The following is a 23,709-nucleotide window of genomic DNA, read 5'->3' on the forward strand; positions in this document are numbered from 1 at the left end:
GGTTGGGGTGTGCGGGATCTTAAAGTGTGTTCGAACCCTTTCATGGGTGTGTGGGGTCTCGCAATGTGCCTGGACTGTGTATGGGGGTCTCACAGTGTGACAGCATATTGACGGGGTGTGTAGATTTTCACAGCATGAGAAGGGTGTGTGCTGTCTCTTTCTGTGTCAGGACCTTGTTAGGGATGCGTGTTTCCCGACACTGTCAGGGGTGTGTGGGATCTCATACTGTCTCAGGAATCTGTCAGGGGTGTGTGGGTTCTCACAGTGATTCAGGACCCTTTCAGGGCTGTGTGAGGTTAACGTGTGTCAGGACCCTGTCAGGAGTGTGTGGGGTCTCACAGTGTGACAGGACCCAGTCAGGGGTGTGTGGGGTCTCACTGCGTATCAGAACCTTGTTACGGGTGTGTGGGGTCTCACAGTGTATCAGGATCCTATCAAGGTGTGGGGTCGCACATTGTGTCAGGACCCTGTCGGGGTGAGTGGGATCTAACAGCGTGTCAGGGCCCGAAAACGAGTGTGTTGAGTCTCGTCGGGTATCGCGATACTCCCAGGGTGTGCAGGTCGTCTCAGTGTGACAGGACACTGCCAGTGGTGTGTGGAGAATCACAATTGCCAGGAACCTGTCCGTTGTGTGTCGGGTCTCTAAGTGTTTCAGGACCCTTTCAGGGGTCTGTGGGGTCTCACAAACTGTCAGGACACTGCCAGAGGTATCTGCGGTCTTGCATTGTGTCAGCACCCTCCTATGGGTGTGTGGGGTCTCACAGTGTGTCATTAACCTGTCAGGAGTGTGGTGTCACACAGTGTGTCATGACCCTGTCAGGGATGTCGTGTCTCACAGTGTGTCAGGACCCTGTCAGGGGTGAGTGGGGTGTCAAAGTGTGTCTGTGCCCTAACAGTGGAGTGTGGCGTCTCAGTGTCTTTCAGGACCGAGTCAGGGGTGTGTGGGTCTCACAGTGTGTCAGGACATTGTCAGGGGTGTGTGAGGTCTTACAATGTGTTCGGTCCCCGTCAGGAGTCTGTGGTGTCTGGCCATGTGTCAAGACTCTGCCAGGGATATGTTGAGTCTCACAGTTTATCGGGAACCTGCCAGGGGTGTGTGGGGTCTCACAGTGTGTCAGGACCCTGTCAGGGGTGTTTGGGGTCTCACAGTGTGTCAGGGCCTTGTCAGGGATGTGCGTGGTTTCACAGTTTGTCAGGACCCTGACAGGGTTATGTCTGGTCTCACAGTGTATTATGGCCCTAACATGGGTATGTGGGTTCTGTCAATCCTTCATCATCCGGTCACTGGTGTGTATTGTCTCACAGTATGTCAGGACCTCTCAAGAGTGTGTCTGTCTAATTGTGTGTCATGTCTCTTTCAGTAGTGGGGGTCTCACAGTGTGTCAGGACTCTGTCAGGCGTGTCTGGAGTCTCAGCATGTGTCAGGACCTTGCCGGTGCTTTGTGGGGTCTCATGGTGTGTCAGAGCTGTGTCAGGTGTGTGTGGCGACTCACAGTGTTTCAGGACCCTGTAAGGCATGTGTGGGGACTCACAGTATGCCAGCACACTGCCAGGGGTGTTTGGGGTCCCACAGTGTTTCAGGACTCTGTCAGGTGTGTGTATGGTCTCAGAGTGTGTCAGGATACTGTCAGAGGTGTGTGTAGTCTCACTGTGTATCAGAACCCTGTTACGGGCGTGTGTGGTCTCACAGTCTATCTGAATCCAATCGGGGTACGTGCGGTCTTGCAGTGTGTCAGGACCCTGTCAGCGGTGTGTGGGGTCTCGCAGCGTGTCGGGACCCTCTTATGTGTGTCTGGGTACTGTCAGTGTGTCAGGACCTATCAAGAGTGTGTCGGTCTAATAGTGTGTCAGGTCCCTTTCATGGGTGTGGTGACTCACAATGTGCCAGGACCCTGTCAGGGGTGTGTGGGGTTTCACAGTGTGCCAGGACCCTGTCAGGGGTGTGTGGGGTATCACGGTGTGTCAGGACCCAGTCAAGGGTGTGTGGGGTTTCACAGTGTGCCAGGGCCCTGTTGGGGGTGTGTGTGGTCTCACAGTGTGTCAGGACCCTGTCAGGGGTGTGTGGGGTTTCACAGTGTGCCAGGACCCTGTCAGGGGTGTGTGGGGTATCACGGTGTGTCAGGACCCAGTCAAGGGTGTGTGGGGTTTCACGGTGTGTCAGGACCCAGTCAGGGGTGTGTGGGGTATCACAGTGTGTCAGGGCCCTGTCAGGGGTGTGTGTGTTCTGACTGTGTGTCAGGACCCTGTCAGGTGTGTGTGTTTGGTCTCTCACTGTGTCTGGAACCTGCCTGGTGTGTTTGGGGTCTGACAGTGTTTCAGGATCCTGTCAGGGGTGTGTCCGGTCTCACAGTGTGTCCGGATGCTGTCAGAAGTGTTTGGGGTCTCACTGTGTATCAGAACCCTATTAACGGCGTATAGGGTCTCACAGTGAGACAGGACCCTGTTAGGGATATGTGGGGTTTCACAGTGCTTCAGGACCCTGCCCGGTATATGTGGGGTCTCACCATATGCCAAGACACTGTTGGCGGTGTGTTGGGTCTCACAGTGTGTCAGGACCCTGCCCGGTGAGTGTGGAGTCTCTCAATTTGTCAGGACTCTAACAGGCGTATGTGGAGTCTCTAATTCCTTCATTATCTGGTCACTGGTGTGTAGTGTCTCAGTGTGTCAGGACCTGTCAAGAGGGTGTCGGTCTAATAGTGTGGCAGGTCCCTTTCAGGGGTTTGGTGCCTCACTGTGTGTCAGGAATCTATCAAGGATGTGTAGGGTCTCACTGTGTGTCAGGACCTTGCCGGTGCTTTGTGGGGTCTCAGAGTGTGACAGGACCCTGTCAGGGATGTGTGGGGTCTCACAGCATGCCGGGAACCAGTCAGAAGTGTGTCGGGTCTCAGAGTGTGACAGGACCCTGTCAGGGATGAGTGGGGTCTCACAGCATGCCGGGAACCAGTCAGAAGTGTGTCGGGTCTCAAAGTGTGACAGGTCCCTAGCAGTGGAGGGACAGGTCTCTGAGAGTGTCAGGACCCTGTCAGGGGTGTGTGGGGTCTCACAATGTTTCAGGACTCTGTTAGAAGTATGTGGGGACTCACAGTGTGACAGAACACTGTCAGGATGCGTGGGTCCACAGTGTGTCAGGAAACGATCAGGGGTGTGTCTCGTCTCACCATGTGCCAGGACACTGTTAGAGGTGTGTTGGGTCTCACAGAGTATCGGGTCTCTAACATGTGTGTGTGACATCTCAGAGTGTGTCAGGACCCTGCCTGGTGTGTGTGGTGTCTCACAGTTTTCAGAGCCCTGTCAGATGTGTGTGAGGTCTCACTTGGACCAGGACACTACCAGGGGTGTGTGGGATCTCACAGTGTGTCAGGACCCTGTCAGGTGTGTGGGATCTCACAGTGTGTCAGGACCCTATCAGGTGTGTGTGAGGTCTCACAGTGTGTCAGAACAATGTCATGGATGTGTGGTGTCTCACAATGTATCAGGTTCCTGCCAGGTGTGTGTGGGGTCTCACAGTGTGTCAGGAACCTGTCAGTGGTGAAAGCAATAACAGACGACAGAGGCGTGAACAGTATGAAAACAGCTTGTTACCATTTGAAAATTAACGACCTTGGAATTTGTTCTTGGAAATGAGACACGTTGAATGAAGGTGGTGCCTTATATTTCTGTTCAAGGGCTTCGAGTAATCAGTTAAAAGCATGGGCTACTGTAAGACTAATAATCTTTACGATATCTGTCTTTCCTTCGCCCTCTCCTCTGTTGAATGTGCAGTTGAGTGGTCCAACTCAGTCTGCGATGATGAAGCCTTACAATCTCTTCAGCCGAAGAGATTCCAGTTGCATTTTCGGTGACAAAATGTGCTAACGGATGTAGTGAATTTCCTATCCAGACGTTCACAATTTAATTAATTGCAATATTATTTATAGATATTTTCAGTCCTTTCCACGTTTTTGCTGCAAGCTCACAAACCCCGGTTTCTCTGTCCTAATTCCCATCTCTTACCCTTCCACAGTGCCCACACAACACAGGCCCACATGAATTTCAGCTGAGCATTTAGTCTCTGATCTCCACCTCACTAACATTGTTTCCAGATGGAATTCCAGGATTATTGAGTGGGAAATTGAGCTGGATAACTTTAGCAGTGTTTGCACGAAGTGGTTTGAAAACGTGAAGAGAGTGGGGTTTATATGCTGTTCTGGGATTAAACAGACCAGTTGGGGTGTTACAGCTTTTCTCATTAAATGGACGTTGTCATGCCTATTCTGTGACGAGAACTTCAATGGACTCCCAATTCTAAAAATTGATAACCTGTAGGATCTGAGGGAGTTTAGAAATGTGGCTTAGAATGAGAGTGTTGGGTTGGGTGTTGGTAGGGGTATTATTTCATTTTTCGGAGTGAAATCTCCTATAGTTTCGCTCCTCAGACTGCACTCTTCTCCAATCTGACCCCGGTAGTGGGACCTGTCTTTGCAGAACCCATAGAGGAGTGATCCCTTTCAGCAACGCCCCCAACTCTCTGCGTGTTTCCTCATAATCTCCTGTGAAAACTCTCCCTGCAGCAAACATTTTCCCATGTGTCTCACTGTGTGCTGTGACACGGTGGAACACTTACCTGATCAAATCCTCCTGGCTCAGCAACGACTTGGCCCTACACAACATCAACCTTTGATGGCAACAGCGGTTTCTTCACTTACCTTTCAGCTCCCTGGGAATCTCCGGTACGGGTTGATGGTCCGGAACACAGCCTGTTCAGATTTTAAACAATTTTACACGTTTCAATTCATCAAGTTTTAAGTAAGTAATATTTGAATCCAAAAGTAAATTAATATCTGATATCTCACCATGTTCCTGTATTTCTTTCAGGATTTTGTCCAGCTTTGGGACACCAATCCTCATTTTCACAAAGGTTTCCCACATCACCCTCCGGGCGCGGGAGCCTTTCTCCATCACCAGGCTCAGAAGGAGTTTAGAACTGTCCGCCCGCTCTCCCTTATCAGCGAGATCAGAGATTTTCTGTGAAGAGTAACGGTGAACATATTGGGGACTGACAGATTCACACAGAGAATGAGAAGTAAATGATGTGCTGTGTAATGGGATCACACTGAGCAGTCACCCGGACGGGTGCTGATCCTGTCTGGACATGGACTGTACATTCTGAGTGCAGAGCACATGGAGGGACATTCACCGTGAACCTGGTCCACCAGTCAATGAGATCCAGCCTGATATCGTTGGTGGGGAAGATGCTAGAGTCCATTATTAAGGATGAAATAGTGGCATATCTAGATAGCAGTGATAGGATTGGACCGAGCCAGCATGGATTTTCCAAGGGTAAATCATGCTTGACTAATCTGTTGGAGTTTTTCGAGGATGTAACCAGGAGGTTAGACGGGAGGAGATCCAGTGGATGTAGTTTACCTCGATTTTCAGAAGGCATTTGATAAGGTCCCACATAAGAGATTAGTGGGTAAAATCAAAGCTAAGCGCATCGGGGGGAAGACATTGACATGGATAGAAAACTGGTTGGCAGATAGAAAGCAAAGGGCAGCGGTGAATGGGCGTTTCTCGGAATGGCAGGTGGTGAATAGTGGGGTGCCACAGGGCTCGGTATTGGGATCACCGCTGTTTACAATTTACGTCAACGATTTAGATGAAGGCATTGAGAATAACATCAGCAAATTTGCTGATAAGAAAATGCTGGGCGGAAGTGTGACATATGATGAGTATGTTAGGAGAATTCACCGTGACTTGGATAGGCTGGGTGAGTGGGCAGATACTTGGCAGATGACGTTTAATGTGAATAAGTTTGAGGTTATACACTTCAGGAGTAAGAACAGGAAGGCAGATTATTATCTGAACGGTGTAGAGTTAGGTAAGGGAGAAATGTAAAGAGATCTAGGAGTCCTTGTTCATCAGTCACTGAAGGTGAATGAGCAAGTGCAGCAGGCAGTGAAGAAGGCTAATGGAATGTTGGCCTTTATTACAAAGGGAATTGAGTACAAGAGCAAGCAAATTCTCTTGCATTTGTACATAGCCCTGGTGAGACCACACCTGGAGTATTGTGTACAGTTTTGGTCTCCAGGCTTAAGGAAGGACATCCTGGCTGTAGAGGAAGTGCAGCGTAGATTCACGAGGTCAATTCTTGGGATGTCTGGACTGTCTTACGCAGATAGGTTGGAGAAACTGGTCTTGTACACGCTGGAATTAAGGAGATTGAGAGGGGATCTGATTGAAACATATAAGATTATTAAGGGATTGGACAAAATAGAGGCAGGAAATAAGTTCCAGATGCTGGGAGAGTCCAGTATCAAAGGGCATGGTTTGAGAATAAGGGGTAGGTCATTTAGGCCAGAGTTAAGGAAAAACAAATTCTCCCAGAGAGTTGTGGGGGTCTGGAATGCACTGCCTCGGAAGGTAGTGGAGGCCAATTCTCTGAATGCTTTCAAGAAGGAGCTAGATAGTTATCTCATGGATAGGGGAATCAAGGGATATAGGAACCGGTTATTGATAGTAGATGATCAGCCATGATCTCAGAATGGCGGTGCAGGCTCGAAGGGCCAAATGATCTACTTCTGCACCTACTGTCTATTGTCTATTGTTTATTGCCTATCCTGGCTGGTCTGTGACCGCTTCATTGACGTGGCTTCAAATCCATAATTAATTCCTCACTGGATTTGACGGAGCAAAACAGAAATAAGAAAATGACGATCACAGATGAGGAAAGAAGTCAGGAGAGTTTTTATAACAGAGTGAGCAGTCACAGGGAAGTTGCAGAAATGATTATGTGATTCATCTCCTCAGTCTGTCAGTGTCCAACATGAGAGCAGATTACCGGCTAACACCTGATGCCTTTCCTTTGCCTTTTCCAGTGGAGGCTTATTCAGTGATTACACATTTTAACATAGTAGTATTCTACGATCCACAGTTTGCGGTTACAGATTGTAACAATCATCTCCACTCAGAACAGAGCACACTCGAGCTCATGTGGCATTCACTGATGATCTGTTCTCACTGTCATCCTGCCATCACACTGCATATCCTTCCCAAACCGAAACTTCCTGTAATATTTCAACTTAATACTTCAAGGCCACACAACTCAACTCGCTCTGAATATTGAGGGGATACCCAGCATTCCGCAGGATCTTTTCACTTTTTCTATCACTGGTTCACATTCACATTTTTGTGATTGTATGTACAGTATTTATTTCCCAGTTGTTCCTTTATCTAATATAATATCCGATGAGTCAGATTTCCGACACCCATCAGTCCTGTGATGTGTGAAAATTCAAACCCATTCTCCCTCCCACTCACCCGATGTTCCTCTCCGCTGAACTGATTCTCGGCCGTTAACGCCAGGCTCACTCCGTGCACCCCTCCTTCCATCGCCTGTTCCAGCCTGACCCGGTAGAAGTCTGTCAACTGCAGCAACTGGAAATCGTCCCAGCTTGCCAGGAGCTCGGTGATCACTGTGCTCGGCCCTGTGAAGGAAAATGGACAAAAATAACTTCATTTCCAAACACCTATTGGGCAGCAGCTTTCACTCTGGAACCTAAAGGTAGTGCGCCAGGTCACCAAACTCAGTCCGAAATACATATACGAACACCAGGAAATCTGCAGATGCTGGACATACAAGCAACACACACAAAAAATTATGGTGATCGCAGCAGGCCAGGCAGCATCTATAGGAAGAGGTACAGTCGACTTTTTATGCCGAGACCCTTCGTCAGGACTAACTGAAAGAAGAGATAGTAAGCGATTTGAACGTGGGACGGGGAGGGGTGATCTGAAATGATAGGAGAAGACAGGAGGGGGAGGGATGGGGCTAAGAACTGGAAAGTTGATTGGAAAAAGTGATACAATGCTGGAAAAGGGAGAGGATCATGGGACGGGAGGCCTAGGAAGAAAGAAAAGGGGACGGGAGCCCAGAGGATGGAGAACAAGCAAGGAATTATAGTGAGAGGGACAGAGGGAGAAAAAAGAAAGAGAGAAAGGGGAAAATTGTAATAAATGAATAAGGGATGGGGTACGAAGAGGAGGAGAGGCATGAACGGAAGTTAGAGAAGTCAAAGTTTACGAAGGGGAGGGGGAAATTAACGGCAGTTAGGGAAGTCAAGGTTTATGAAGAGGAGGGAGTGACTTCTCTAACTTCCGATGATGCCCCTTCTCTGTCATCTCTCTACCCAGTCCCTTCACAAATATTTTGTGAATTGCCGATATTGAACTAAACTCAGACACGGAGTCAAGACAATACTTATAAACGAATGTAATTTGCTAGCATACCCGTGTACTTTCCCGATGTTGACGTCACTGGAACTCCTCCACTGCTCGCCCCGTTACCCATTTCGAAGACAGTTCTGGTCAGATTCTGCCGCTTTCTACAAACACAATTACCAGGATGCTCAGACATTATTTGAGGCGCAAATGAGAGCACTTTGTTTTAACTGAATCGCACGCTTCCAAACATCTTGGGTCTATCCACCGAACACCTGACATGGCCTGAGCTACCTGTGGCCATCAACCCTCAGTCACACAATGTCCATTTCCGCGCTCTCCATGGATTGTATACTAGGCCAGGATTTTCCAGGGTATCTACTCACTATATTACCAGCAATTCCCTTTTAGGAACCAGTCTTATGTCCTGGACCGGGGATAGTGTGTCAATGGAATGGCAAGGCAGATTTCGCAGACAGCGCCTACTGCTCCACTGTGTTCCTCCTACCACTGGAGGCACTATGGTGAGTAATGTACAACTGTTACAGCAGAGCGGGTTGAAACATTTCTGCTGACCAATGGGACATCTATTCCTCTCGCCACTGGATTATACAGATTTCTAAGTTGCACTTGATTCCCATCGCCTCCTTTCAGTTCAACATCGTCTGGCACTGTCCTGAAGCATTATAGTTTCTCCAGCAGGATTTTAAGACCATAATTAACTCCTAAACTCCTGTCAAGATTTCTCTGGGTATTCTGCTGGCTATTATCAGAGTTACATGACGCTGTTAAACACAATGTAGTCCCGCCATACATCCAAAAGAGCAAGCTGACAAAAACGTATTTAAAATAAATAAACAAAGTACTGGAATTATTCAACAAAACAGACACTGTTAATATTCCAGGTGGAAAACCCCGTATGAGAGCTGAGCCAGTCTGTAGGAGCCATGTATCTGTTCTCCATCTGCATTGCAGTCTGTGCTGCCTATTCATGATGCTTTTTATGGTAACTAGTCGCATCAGTGGGGACTTTGTAAACGCAAAGACAATCAGCTACGTATTTGTGGTTTGTTCAGTGCAGTATTCAGCTGGGGACCGTATCATTTGTTATCATCAGCTCACTTTCGCTGAAGTTAAACTTGTGTACCTTTTCGCTTCTTTGCTTCAAAATCGTACGTTTGCAGATTGCTAATAAAGGATCGACGACATACCTTTGCCTTTTGAAACAACCTTTATTGGAGCCGTGGGTGCGTCATACAAGTATATCAAGTCCGTGGGAGTCGCCAGCAATGGCAACTTGGTTTGGTTAGAATTGGCCGCTACAGATGTTCCTCAATCTGCTAATCATTTTAAATATTATCTGTTTATATTACACATTTCCTTTATGTCGTTCTTTATTTTAGTAGCGAAAAATAGCAAATTGGATGCCCTTCTCCTTGGATTTGCACGCACAAATCGCTCACGGTTTACTGAGAATGGTGCGGAAACAACATCGCGGCAGGTCTAAGGTGAATACGCCTCGTTAATGAGAGAACCAGGAGACTGGCCAGACTGATTAAATCCGACAGGAAGCCGACTGTAACTCAAATCACAATGCGTCCAACAGTGGTGTGCAGAGGACCGTCACTGAACGCCGAACTCTGATTTTGGAACAGCAGGAGACCACCAACACACACTCAGCGGCCACGTCATTAGGGACAAGATGTACAAAATAAAATGCCCTCTGAGAGCAGACTGCCAAGTTTCGTCCAATTGCCGGTGGGATTTACTGCTGGATGTTTTTTTATCACTGACAGATATACACCTTCTTTGCTAAAACAAAATACACAGAATCGGAAAAATACACACACGAATCCATTAATCCACGGTATTGAACTAGTAGAAACACTAGAAATACCACCTTAATAAAACACCATAACATCTCCCCGTATAGGTTCTGTTCTGACCTGGTGCTAGACTCCAGCGAATCCTAGCATCTGAGGCCATAACAGTAAGTGAACACACCCTGAGAAATGTTCAGTTGATAACACGCTCATAAAACTGAACTTCAGTCTAGTCAACATGTAAAGACTCACCTTGCTTCAATGAGTCTTTCTAACTTGTGTTCCGAACCAGAATTAATACTTAAGTGCGCGAAATTTTACCACCTCCAGAGAACCCGCATCCTGGGTCCGTTCTGTTGGTGCCGTCGCTGGAATTTATTATTCACGTCGGGAACAGTTTATTGTCAGATTATAAACCGCAGCGACAGCCCAGGGCAAAGATCGCTGTGGGTTTATTGCACAGAGACAGCAGAAGCAAGGGCGCTCTCCACTCTGATCGAGTATTATGCATTTGGAATAATGCCCTTTTTTGATCAGCGGACAATCCCTTTCTCGAGATTTAGCTGTGCCCCCGTAGCCTGGACCTGCACTGATTTTATGTTGGCCCATTTAAAAGCCATCTTTAACAGTTGCCCGCAGTTGTTACCTTTTGGTAATGGGCAATTGGGGAGCAGCTGTGCCGAGATAACCATCTCCCACAGATAACTACCGGTCAATGTCGACAGCAAGATAATGACAGCAATGACACTGCTCAATACAGTCCATCTTCCTGCCTGATCCTTAATTCCTGGGTCTGGTTTCAGCGAATCCGAGTATCTGAATTTTATGTCAGTAAGTGAACACACCGTGAGCAATGTTCAGTTGATAACACGCTCATAAACCTGAACTTCAGTCTATTCAACATATAACGCCACACCCTGTTCCACAACGCTTGTGTTAAACCACACAAAGATTCACCTTGCTTGAATGAGTCTTTCTAACTTGTGGTCCGAGTCAGAATTAATACTTCAGTGCAAGCGATGCAAAGATTACGTTTCTCTCTAACATGTGGTCTGTTTCAGAGAACGAGTACAAACTGCATCCAGTTCCGCTAATGTTGGAGCCGTCGCTTTAATTTATTGTTCACTCTGGGCCAGTTTATTGTCAGATTATAAACCCCAGCGACAGCTCAGGACAAAGATCGTTGTGGGTTTATTGCACAGAGACAGCAGAAGGAAGGGCACTCTCCACTCTGATGGAATATTATGCATTTGGAATAATGTTCTCTTTCGATCAGCGGACATCCCCTTTCTCCAGATTTAACTGTGCCGCCGTAGCTTGGACATGCACTGATATTAAGTTGGTCCTTTTAAAAGCCATCTTTAACAGTTCTCCGCAGTTGTAACATTGTGGGAATGGGCAATTCGGAAGCGGCTATGCCAAGGTTACCATCTTACAGAGATAACTACTCGGCAAAGTCGACAACAAGACAAGGATGCCCTTCTCCTTCAGTTTATTGTTCTCTGACTGGAAACGAATTGCTGGATTTAAGCGCCATCATATGAAATTTAGACCATTTCCCGGCTGCTGAAATTGCCTGACATCGCATATAATTTACACCTACATCAGACGTTTTCTTATCAGTGATGGATGGAAAAACTCTGCACATTAATTTCACTGGTACTCTTATTTGGCGGAAGTTGCTGCTGGCATATTGGATTAGTAGCAGGACATTCGGCCTCTCAGTTCTATTCCACCATTCTCTGATTCTCTGATCTCAATTGAACTCTGATTTCAGCGGCCCAAGCCTGCACAGCCTGCAACACGTCACTCCCTTGCCTGTCAAGAAACTGACTGTGTTCTGCGGAATTAAACATTAAAAAAAACTCCTGCTCTTTCTTTTTTTCCTTTGAGGAAGAGAATTCCAAAGACACACTATTCCCCTTCGTAAAAATAATCTCGTCTATCTTCCCCTGTTTGAGTTTCCCATACAACAGCAAACATATTGTCCACATTGCTGTCAAGATGTCTCGTCATGTTACATATTACTAGCAACCTGTCGACTCATTTATGTAAACAAGCGGATAAAGTCTCCTCTCATTGATCTAAATAGCAGCGAATACCATCGTCTCCCAACCTTTATCTAATACCCGCGAATACAGTAAAAATTCCGACATTCATCCATTTCATCCGACACCTCCCTCTGCAACAGGATCCTAGACTCCCTGACTGGGAGACCTCAGTCGGTCCGGATCGGGAGCAGCATCCCCAAAACCATCAAACTGAACACGCCACCCACCCAGGTCTGTGTGCTCAGTCCACTGTTGTTCACTGTGCTGACCCACGACTGTGCTGCAACACACAGCTGAAACCATATCAAGTTCGCCGATGACACGACCGTGGTGGGTCTCATCAGCAAGAATGACGAGTCAGCTTACATAGAGGAGATGCAGCGGCTAACGGTCTGGTGCAGAGCCAACAACCTGTCTCTGAATGTGAACAAAACAAAAAAGATGGTTGTTGACTTCAGGAGGGCATAGAGCGACAACTCCCCGCTGAACATCGACGGCTCCTCGGTAGAGGTCATAAAGAGCACCGAATTTCTTGGTGTTCACCTGACGGATAATCTCACCTGGTCCTTCAACACCAGCTCCATAGCAAAGAAAGCTCAGCAGCGTTTCTACTTTCTACGAAGGCTGAGAAAAGTCCGCCTGCCACCCCCCATCCTCATCACATTCTACAGGGGTTGTATTGAGAGCATCCTGAGCAGCTGCATCACTGCCTGGTTCGGAAATTGCACCATTTCGGACCGTAAGACCCTGCAGCGGATAGTGAGGTCAGCTGAGAAGATCATCGGGGTCTCTCTTCCCGCCATCACGGAAATTCACACCACACGCTGCATCCGCAAAACAAACAGCATTATGAAGCAGCCAACGCACCCCTCATACAATCTCTTCTCCCTCCTGCCGTCTGGGAAAGGGCTCCGAAGCATTCGGGCTCTCACGACCAGACTATGAAACAGTTTCTTCCCCCAGGCGATCAGACTCCTCAATACCCAGAGTCTGGACTAAATCCATGCTGCCCTATTGTCTTGTTTATCATTTATTGAAATGCCTGCACTGTTTTGTGCACGTTATGCAATCCTGGGTAGGTATGTAGTCTAGTGTAGATTTTTTTTCTGTGTTGTTTTTTTAACGTAGTTTAATGTAGTTTTCGTACTGTATCATGTAACACCATGGTCCTGACAACCGTTGTCTCATTTTTACTATTTACTGTACCAGCGGTTATGGTGAAAATGACAGTAAAAAGTGACTTGACTTGACTTGACTTGAAAATTGATGCGAAATGCTTATTCAGTACGTCCACCATTTTATTATCCCCCATTACTGCCTCTCGATCATTGCTTTCCAATTTCTCCTCTCTTGTACACGTTGTGTATCTGAAAAAAAGAACTTTTGGTATCATCTTTAATCATATTGGCTAGTATTATATTGCATTCCTTCTTTAACTTTTTAATGGGTTGTATTTTGCGTTCTGCTGGCATATAAAATTTCACAATCATTTAACTTCCCGCTAATACTTATACTGCATTCCTTCTCTATGCCTATGATGTTGGCGTTGAACAGTGTTCTGCGCCACGGTGTATTATCTTCCTTTATAACATATCTCCTCTTTAGTAAGTATATATCGTGTGCTTTCGAAACTCCTTTCGGAAACTACAGCCAGTTTTGTTCTGCCGTCATGCCTGCCTGGCTTCTTTTCCAAACGATTCTGGCGAACTCTCGCTAATGTCTCTGTAATTCCCTCTACTCCGCTGTAGTTTTGATGCATCCTTTCTTTTCAAGTTTGAGGGTGAATCCGATCATATCGTGATCATTTTCACCAGAGACCTTTGATCAATTCCGGCTCATTACACAATATCTCCCGATGGGTTCAACATCGAGCTGCTCTGAAAAGCCACGGCGTAGGCATTCTAAAAATTCTGTCTCTTGGAGTTTAGGATCAATGTAATTTTCCCAGTCTTGCGGAATATTTTCAACCCTCATGACGATTACCATACTGCCCTTTCGGCAGGCATTTTCTATCTCATGTTACATTGTGTAGACCAAATCATATTCTTGTTTGGGTTGTCTGTAAATATAACTCACATAATGGTTTTTATCATTACAGTTCGTGGTTCTATCCACAATGATTCAACACCTTGCAACCCCATATCACCTCTTTTAAATGATTTAATTTCACATTTAACCAAAAGAGCAACACTGCCCCTTCTCCATTCTTGGCTATTTGTCCAACGTTAGTGGATGGTCGCATAACCGGGTCCTGTGATAAACACCAGCTGCTCATACGACCATCTTCCACCAACCCACATAGCTGCATGTACCCCCGATCGGTGGGGTGGAGAGTGGAAGTGGGCTAAGCAGGTTTGCTAACCATGTTTGCTCAAATATGACCTGCAATCTAGCGGAGGAAAGGAGATCTTTACAACTTTTATTTGGTCCATCTGCAGAAAAAAAATATAATTCTGGGCATTTTCCAGTGGAGAAGAGGATAAAGAACCAAAAGTACGTTTTCAGCTTGTTTTCCGTGGTGCAGATAATGGAACACACCAGGAAAAAAATAAAAATATCGTGTTTACTTCAATTACAGATTTGGTCAGATGTACTTTTTTCTGATGTCCAAAGGTGTCAATAATATAGTAAATATAACTTAACGTATACTGGTGGATGTTTATTTCTGTGTGATCTTCAATCGAGGGTAAATTGTACAAAGTTACAGCGACACGTTTGCTTGGCGATAAATACAAAATCATTTTATAGAAAAATGTTGATTCTGTACGGATTAAAGCGTATCTTCTCACACCGACACCTTCGCACAGCGGAACAGCATCAACTGCCATACAGTGGAAATCTCTGTAGGTCTGCGGCCTGGGCTTTGTATGGGATGTGGGTAGGCTTATGGACCGTAAGGAAAACACTCTATTTTTCTTGCTAATTTCTGGTTCAACAGCATCAGGATTTTACAGGAAAGTGAGACACAAGTAAACATGTTAAAGATTGTTAATCTACATGTATATCAGGATGACATGAAAAATAATAATCAGCCACTTGTAAAACCACAGAAAGACCGTCGCAAAGAATCCTTATTGACCACTCAGTGATCTGATCCGCATTGCGCTGGAGGGAACCCAGTTGCCGACAGGTAATTCCTTCGTTATTGTCTCTGTATCTCTCTCTCTCTCTCTCTCTCTGTCTCTACCTCTCTCTCTCTCTCTCTCTCTCTCTCTCTCTCTCTCTCTCTCTCTCTCTCTCTCTCTCTCTCTCTCTCTCTCACCGCTCTCTCTCTCTCTCTGCTCCTCTCTCCCTCTCTCTCTCTCTCTCTCTCTCTCTCTCTCTCTCTCTCTCTCTCTCTCTCTCTCTCTCTCTCTCTCTCTCTCTCTCTCACTCTTCCTTTCCTCCCCTTGTCTACCTTTCTTGTCCTCTTGCTACTCCTGTCGAACATGACAGCACGTTTGTACAGAGGGCTGACAGTCCTTTTCTCTCTCATCAAACCTCCACTTTCCAAGCTAATGCCGCTCTCTTTCAGAACCGTTCTTTTCTTCCATTCATCTTACAGCAGCCAAGGATGGATCAAATATGATTTTTGACTAATTTACTGCTTTCCCAACACGGGGGGTTTTAAAGAAAATGCATATATTTGCCTATTTTGGACTTACTTCCACTTCAAACTGTGTTAAACCAGTGCAGTGCGAGATTTTAAAAACATATTTTAGTATTTTCAGTATATATGGCCACAGCAGCATTTATCTACACACTTCTTCCTCTGCCACCTGGTAGACCAAGGGTTAACTCTTCCTGTAGCTTTACGGAATATAATTAGAGTCTGTTCAGGGTAGGCTGCTGACGTCACCGGAGATTCTTTTTCTCTCTGTTTAATAAGAGCCCCGTTCACCCGGTTCCCTCAGTTTCAGCGAGATCAGCCTCACCTGCCACGGACAGATAACCGGAGCTGCAGTGTCAGGGAGAGTGAGGACGGATTGGCTCGTTCTGTCATGGATCGGAATCCGGGAAGCGCAGCCTGGAATATAACGGGAAATGGAAGAAGTGTCTTCTGGATGATTCCATATATTTCTGCAGACTATTGGGTGCCGGTCGATTTTCGAGTTACACATGTTCTCCTCGCCATTCAAGTGGTTTTCTTCCCCATCCTCGCCATTATTGCCCTTCCTAGTGAGTCTCTTTAATACGTTACCGTATTTTCTTATCACGTGTACTTCTCATAATAATAATTAATGATGCTGTCGCACTACAATGTGTTAAACAAACTTTTTTCCTATGCACTTTGGTGGTTTTCTGTCCTGACGATCTCTGTTCAAGAGAATATGTGTTGGCAGTGGTGTTGATCCAGAGTAGGTTTACGAGAATGGTCCAGCGATTAAACGATCTCACGTATGCGGCGCGTTTGATGGCCCTGTGCCCGTATTCGCGCAGTTTAAGCGGTTGTTAACTGAGACATCAATGTTCATGTAGAGAAGGCAAGAAGACAGTTTTGGAAGTGAAACACGTCAATCAGGATTGAGTAGCTTATGGTCCTGTGGCGTGGTCAGACTGGCTCAGTTAATGCTCCGGGTGTAATGGTTAAATTTCTGACGAGTGAACTTACTGACAGTTGCTCAGCACAGCAGCCTACCACCGAGACGTTGAAACATTACATATTAAAATTGATCTCCGCTTTCTATTCACTTTCTCATCGCCGTGAGAATATCTGCTATGAATCAAGATGTTTTTTCTTCCTCAATTGAGAGACAATTCCAATCAAACTGGGTTCCAACCCTTAGTCTTTCCGTGGCTAATCGGTCTGTTCGGTCATCTGTAGTGCAGGATTTCCGTGAACTGAACCAGGTCCCTCCGCTGTCAGGACCTTCGGCCGTGCCGACCACATTATCGAAGTGTCATTCGCATTTTGGCTCCTATCTCGCCCTATAGGCTTGCGGGAGTTCCTTAGAAAACGTCGTTCCTTCTTCACGTTTCCACATTGGCTGTCGTTCAGCAGTGGCATTACGTTCTCTAAACTGCGAACATTTATCTTCATGGCTCCGCTTCCGGGCGTTTTGCGTTCGCCAGCTCAGGATCCACATTTCTTTTGCTATTGTTTCCGTTGGCAGCGTGAGGCTGTCGCAGAACTGTGTTGGATAAATCGTCTAATTATCTGCCTTCCAGCAGAAAGAATAACGTTAGTGTGACGACCCCTCCTCCATTTCTCTCTGATCATTATCAGCAACAGATAATTGTTGTACAGATGATTACAGAATATAGATGAATACAGATGATTGGGAAAGTTTTAAGGAACAGCAGATCTTAAGTAAAAAAGCAATACGGAGAGAAAAAATCAGGTATGAGCTCAGTCCAGCCAGGAATATAAAAGGGGATAGCAAAAGCTTTTTTAGCTATGCGAAGAGAAAGAAGATAGTTAAGAACAATGTTGGCCCCTTGAAGAATGAATTGGGAGAAATTGTTATGGGAAACAGGGAAATGGCAACAGAATTTAATGCGTACTTTAGATCTGTCTTCACCAGGGAGGACACAAGCAATCTCCCAGATGTATGTATGGGCCAGGGTCATAAGATATCAGAGGAATTGAGACAGATTGACATTAGGAAAGAAACTGTGATGAGTAGACTGGTAGGACTGAAGGCTAATAAATCCCCGGGTCCAGATGGTCTGCATCCGAGGGTTCTAAAAGAGGTGGCTCAGGAAATTGCGGATGCATTGGTAATCATTTTCCAATGTTCCTTAGATTCAGGATCAGTTCCTGAAGATTGGAGAGTGGCTAATGTTATCCCACTTTTCAAGAAGGGAGGGGAGGAGAAAACGGAGAACTAACGTCAGTCGTGGGGAAGATGCTTGAGTCCATTATTAAGGACGAAATAGTGGCACATCTAGATGGCAGAAATAGGATTAGGCCGAGCCAGTATGGAATTACCAAGGGCAAATCATGCTTGACTAATCTGTTGGAGTTTTTTGAGGGTGTAACAAGGATGTTAGACGAGGATAAGCCAGTGGATGTTGTATACCTAGATTTTCAGAAGGCATTCGATAAGGTGCCACATAGGAGATTGGTGAGTAAAATCTGAGCTCATGGCATTGGGGACAGGGTTTCAACATGGATAGAAAACTGGTTGGCAGATAGAAAGCAAAGGGTAGCAGTGAATGGGTGTTTCTCGGACTGGCTGGAGGTGACTAGTGGGGTACCACAGGGCTCTGTATTGGGACCACAGCTCTTTACGATTTATGTCAACGATTTAGATGAGGGCATTGAAAACTATATCAGCAGGTTTGCTGACGATACTAAACTGGGTGGCAGTGTGACATGCGAAGAGGATGTTTGGAGAATACAGGGAGACTTGGATAGGCTGGGTGAGTGGGCAGATACTTGGCAGATGTCATTCAATGTGAATAAATGTGAAGTTATCCACTTTGGAAGCAGGAACAAGAGGGCAGAGTATTGTCTGAACGGTGTAGAGTTAGGTAAGGGAGAAATGCAAAGAGACCTAGGAGTCCTAGTTCACCAGTCAATGAAGGTGAATGAGCAAGTGCAACAGGCAGTGAAGAGGGCAAATGGAATGTTGGCCTTTGTTACAAGGGGAATTGAATACAAGAGCAAGGATGTCCTTTTGCATTTGTACAGGGCCCTGGTGAGACCACACCTGGAATATTGTGTACAGTTTTGGTCTCCAGGTTTAAGGAAGGACATTCTGGCAATTGAGGAAGCGCAGCGTAGATTCACTAGGTTGATTCCTGGGATGGCAGGGCTGTCTTACGCAGAGAGATTGTAGAGATTGGGCTTGTACACGCTGGAATTGAGGAGATTGAGAGGGGATCTGATTGAAACGTTTAAGATAATTAAAGGATTTGATAGGATTGAGGCAGGAAATATGTTCCAGATGTTGGGAGAGTCCAGTACCAGAGGGTACTTATTCATTGAGAATAAGAGGTCAGTTATTTAAAACAGAGTTGAGGAAGAGCTTCTTCTCCCAGAGAGTTGTGGAGGTGTGGAATGCACTGCCTCGGAAGACGGTGGAGGCCAATTCTCTGGATGCTTTCAAGAAGGAGCTAGATAGATATCTGATGGATAGGGGAATCAAGGGATATGGGGACAAGGCAGGGACTGGGTATTGGTCGTGAATGATCAGCCATGATCTCAGAATGGCGGTGCAGACTCGAGGGGCCGAATGGTCTATTTCTGCACCTATTGTCTATTGTCTATTGTCTATAACATCGGTCGGATTAGAAAGTTAATAAATTCGTTAGTTCCTTTCCAACTTTCATGTGCTGGCCGAGGTGCCACTGAAGCAAAGGAAGCTTTGTCTCCGGAATATAATCACTGGTTGCCTCTTCTGACTCTGGCCTCCCTCCTGCCCACTGTGTTCATAAAATGCGTTTTCCAATTGGGACCCAAAAATTGTAAAATGCAATGATCTTTAATATATATTTTCACGCCAGCTGCATTTGACCGCGTGTAAAGCCTGAGGAACATATTTCTGAAAACATGATTTTTTTTCCCAAAACTTGATAGACCACTGTAAGTTCTTGAAATGCTGACCATGACGTATTGTTCTGGTGACAAATCAGTTTCACTGTTGCTGAAAAAAATAAGGCATTTTCGAGACATTAATGAGTGGCATAGGATTGTAAAGGCAGAAGTCCAAGTAGGAGCTGGTGAGACTCGTGATACGATTTCAAGGTAATACTCCCTCAATGTTGGCAAACAGGAAGTGACGTGCAAAATAAGGTTGTGGACTACATCTGCAAATTCAGCCGCCCTGGCTAAGGATCAGGGACGGGAATTTGCGCCTCAGCCAGAGATGGTGGGTGTCAAGGATAATTATTTCACGGAGATTCCGCGGAGCACCATTCAGATCTTTTCCCCTCAGCATGTACGGAATTTCACAACCATCTACCGTCGTTATCTGTGTTCTTCGCTTTCCGTTTCGTTGCTGATATTCGATCGAACAGATTGCACTAAGATTAAACGACTTTGCAAAACGGTTCAATTTTATTCAACTGGTAATCGCTACGATTATATTATTCCGTCAGGTACACTCATTCCAATCATTGACACACATTACACTCGCTTTAAGAGGAATCTTCCTGTTGTATTTACCCTGATGGTTTATTCTGTTTGGCAGTGAACATGGTGATCATATTCATCCTGTCTCGGAAAAAGTGCGGCCTCTCCAGAGTTGTCACGTGCTATCTGGTTGCCATGGCAGCGGCGGATCTTCTGGTTCTTATCCTGGACTTGATATTGAGCAAGATTCCTCTTACGTACATGCAGCACTCGGTTTTCGACCGCTCAATGCCCAAGGTGTGTAATGTCCACGCTGCTCTGATTTACACCGCAACCGACTGTTCGGTCTGGTTCACCGTCACGTTCACCTTGGATCGGTTTGTCGCTATTTGTTGCCAAAAGATGAAAACAAAATATTGCACGCGGAAAACCGCGGCCGTGGTTTTGGTGACAGTGACTGTGATCAGCAATTTAAAGAATATTTACTGGTATTTTCGACTGTCAGAGGAATACGCATGGGTAATTGCTCCATTCATTTGTCAACAGAGATATCATAATTTCAATTACACGAATCAAATTGACATATTTTATTCCTTCCTCACCCCTGTACTCCCATTTGTGCTGATTCTGCTGACGAACGGCCTCACTGTCAGGCACGTCTTAATCACCAGCAGAGCCCGCAGGAGACTCAGAGTTCCCGGTAACGGACAGAGTGCCAGAGACCCGGAGATGGAGAAACGCAGGAAATCCCTCGTTTTATTGCTGATGGTCTCGGGTAATTTCATCCTGTTGTGGGCACCTTTCAGTGTGTTCTCTGCGTGGGATCGGCTCTATTATCTTCCCATACGTTTGCTTCCGCCAGATTCCCTTCGAGAGCTGGGCATCATTCTGCAGCTTCTGAGCTGTTGTACAAACACGGCCCTTTACGCCGTTACACAGGCCAAGTTCAGGGAGCAGCTAAAGAATGTGGTAAAATCTCCGCTTGCCCTCATTGTTCCGAAAAAGTCGTGACTTAGTGGCGTCGCCCGTCCAGATAACACGAGGTTCTATATATTGCGGGCATTTTCTGTCCCTCTTGGCCTGGCGATATCCTTATTCCTGTCACACCTCACAAGCGGAAATTGCATAGACAAACCCCTTATGCAGCTGCAATGCTGGTCCCGAATCCACTGGCTCATTTCCCTTCTTTGCCCTACTGATTGTAGTGCATTTCGCCCCATGGTTCCACCGTACATTGCTCTGTTCTCCCGATACGTTGGTCCAGCTGCAAGGCCATATTCCTGCGAGGGCATCAGTGTTCCCGAAACAACCCGTTCGTTCCCGACAGTGGCGGCTGAATTGATGCTACAAGTCCATTGACAAATGAATTGGTGCCTCTTCCTGCAGCCACAATGAGCTGGTCATTCTCATGTACCTGGCCTACAATTTGCCACACCGCCGCAGATCAGGTTGTACCCTTTCTGAAAACAATCTTGACTCTCGAGATCTCTGTTCCCAACTCCAGGGAGAGATTGTCCACCGACATCTTTTCCAAAGCCATGCAACTGACTCTAACAGTTATCCTGAAGATACCAACTGAAAAACGGATACTCGCAAAAGTGCTATTCCATTCTATCATTTCCTTTGATGAGAATTTCATCTCCAGACATTTTACAGCCAATGGACATTCCCTTCCACCATGATCGATGCTTCTATCTCCATTCTCTGACGCATTTCCCTCAGGTAACATCACTCCATTCCACCCAGAATAATAAAAAGGATTGGGTCTCCTTGTCCTCAGGTAACACGCCACGAGCCTCCGCATGCAAGAGATTTCAACGTAACTTCCACCATCTCCATAGCCTCTCTACCACCAGGCACAACTTCCCCTCCCCCATCTCCGGTTTCTGCTGATCGTCCTCTGCGCGACTCCATTGTTTACCAGCGGTGCCCACAAGTCTCTCTTATTCCTGTAACCATACTGCAGACATTATTTCCAGCAGGTACTGGTTATTCAAGGGCAATGGAGATCACACTGGCGACACACTGCATTTCCAGTGTCCGCTGACTTGCAAGAAATAAAATGCTGATACTCCATCCAGTTACAGTCGTAAAAACCCATTGTCATCAATGATGTCATCTACAATCCCTGTCAGACCAGTATGTTACTGTTGCCGCGGAAAGAATTCTCCTGAAAGTTGTTATGAGATAGATATTATCGAGTTTGGAGGAGAGATATTTTTGAACAAGGGCCCCATCGAGTGGCCACACGGACGGAGGAAGATAGACACATTTAACATTAATTGTTGTTATTCTGATCTCAATAATATCGGGAATAGCCCAAACAGTTGACAGTAAAGCTCGCTGTTTTATTTTTAAGTATCACATTGTATCGTGTTTATACTTGGAGGGATCTGATGTGACCGGGCCTTCTCCAGACACACAAATAGTTCTACTAGTGGTGACATTTCCTCACATTAATTAAGCTGCTCATGCTGCTTCACTTTATTGTTCACAATGAGAATGTCGCTCCTTATCCTGTCAATCGCAAAGATAACGATGATATCTGAATATGAACACGTCCGTCAGCTGAACCATACTGCTAAACATGAATCGCAGATATCAGAGGCAGTAATGATAGTTCTTATCCAGACCCAACTCAGATTTGATTCGGATAAATGTATTGAACTGGCAATTGTCGCAGAACGGATGACAGGTACAGAGCCTGTAAAAATATTCACATTTCAAACCGAACCCCCTCCCCACACTTTGAAGACCCTTGTAGCCATGGGCGCTCACATGGATCCCAGCCGTTCCTGCCGTTTTGTTGGTTACGTGGAACGGTCCGTGTTCCGAGCCGACACCGGTGTCACTGCCCGACTTCTCCCGCGCGACACTGACGACAGCATTGCTGCCGCTTCCTGCACGCTGCTCGTTGGCTTCATCAACCAGCTCCAATTTCCATCACGCATTTTGTTTTACCTGATCCATTTCCAACAGCTCACTCCCCTTCTCAATCTCCCTTTCTCTGTCTCCTGAGCCAGCTTATCTGCTATCGTACACAATAAACCCATCGACTCACACAGCTCCCTGGACTATACTTCACCCATCCTGTTACTGGTAAAAATGTCATCCTCTTCTCAATCTCCCTTTCCCTGTCTTCTGAGCCAGCTTATCTGCTGCCGTACTTCATAAACCCATCGACTCACACAGCTACCTGGACTATATTTCACTCATCCAGTTACTGGTATAAATGTCATCCCATTCTCAATCTCCCTTTCTCTGTCTCCTGAGCCAGCTTATCTACTGTCGTACATCATAAACACACCGACTCACACAGCTACCTGGACTATACTTCACCCATCCTGTTACTGGTAAAAACGTCATCCCCTTCTCTCAACTCCTCCCCCCTCCGCCGCTTACGTTCTCAGCCTGAGGCGTTTCATTTCAGAACAACGGAGATGTTTCTTTCTTCTTCAGAGAAGGGTGCTTCCCTCCCTTCACCATCAACGCTGTCCTCAAAGTCGTTTCTTCCATTTCGCACAGGTCTGTCCTCACTCCAACCTCCCGCCACCTCACTAAGGATAGGGACCTGCCAACTCACCAGACACGGCGTCCAGCGCATAATTCTCTGTAATTCCTACATTACTAACGTGAT

General features: G+C 46.2%; 1 protein-coding gene across 1 annotated transcript in view; it reads right to left on the reverse strand.

The window, feature by feature from the left end:
• Window positions 1-23,709, reverse strand: part of LOC132390287 (NACHT, LRR and PYD domains-containing protein 3-like) — a 56,621-nt gene that overhangs the window by 23,527 nt on the left and 9,385 nt on the right. Inside the window, exons 3-7 of the mRNA XM_059962899.1 lie at window positions 15,988-16,079; window positions 8,269-8,363; window positions 7,300-7,466; window positions 4,833-5,004; window positions 4,686-4,736 (exon numbers count right to left, since the gene is read on the reverse strand). Coding sequence (XP_059818882.1) covers window positions 4,686-4,736; window positions 4,833-5,004; window positions 7,300-7,466; window positions 8,269-8,363; window positions 15,988-16,079 — 577 coding nt within the window. The remainder of the gene's footprint in view (window positions 1-4,685; window positions 4,737-4,832; window positions 5,005-7,299; window positions 7,467-8,268; window positions 8,364-15,987; window positions 16,080-23,709) is intronic.

The sequence above is a fragment of the Hypanus sabinus genome, unplaced genomic scaffold (genome assembly GCF_030144855.1).
Source record: "Hypanus sabinus isolate sHypSab1 unplaced genomic scaffold, sHypSab1.hap1 scaffold_832, whole genome shotgun sequence".
Taxonomy (NCBI): Eukaryota; Metazoa; Chordata; class Chondrichthyes; order Myliobatiformes; family Dasyatidae; genus Hypanus; species Hypanus sabinus.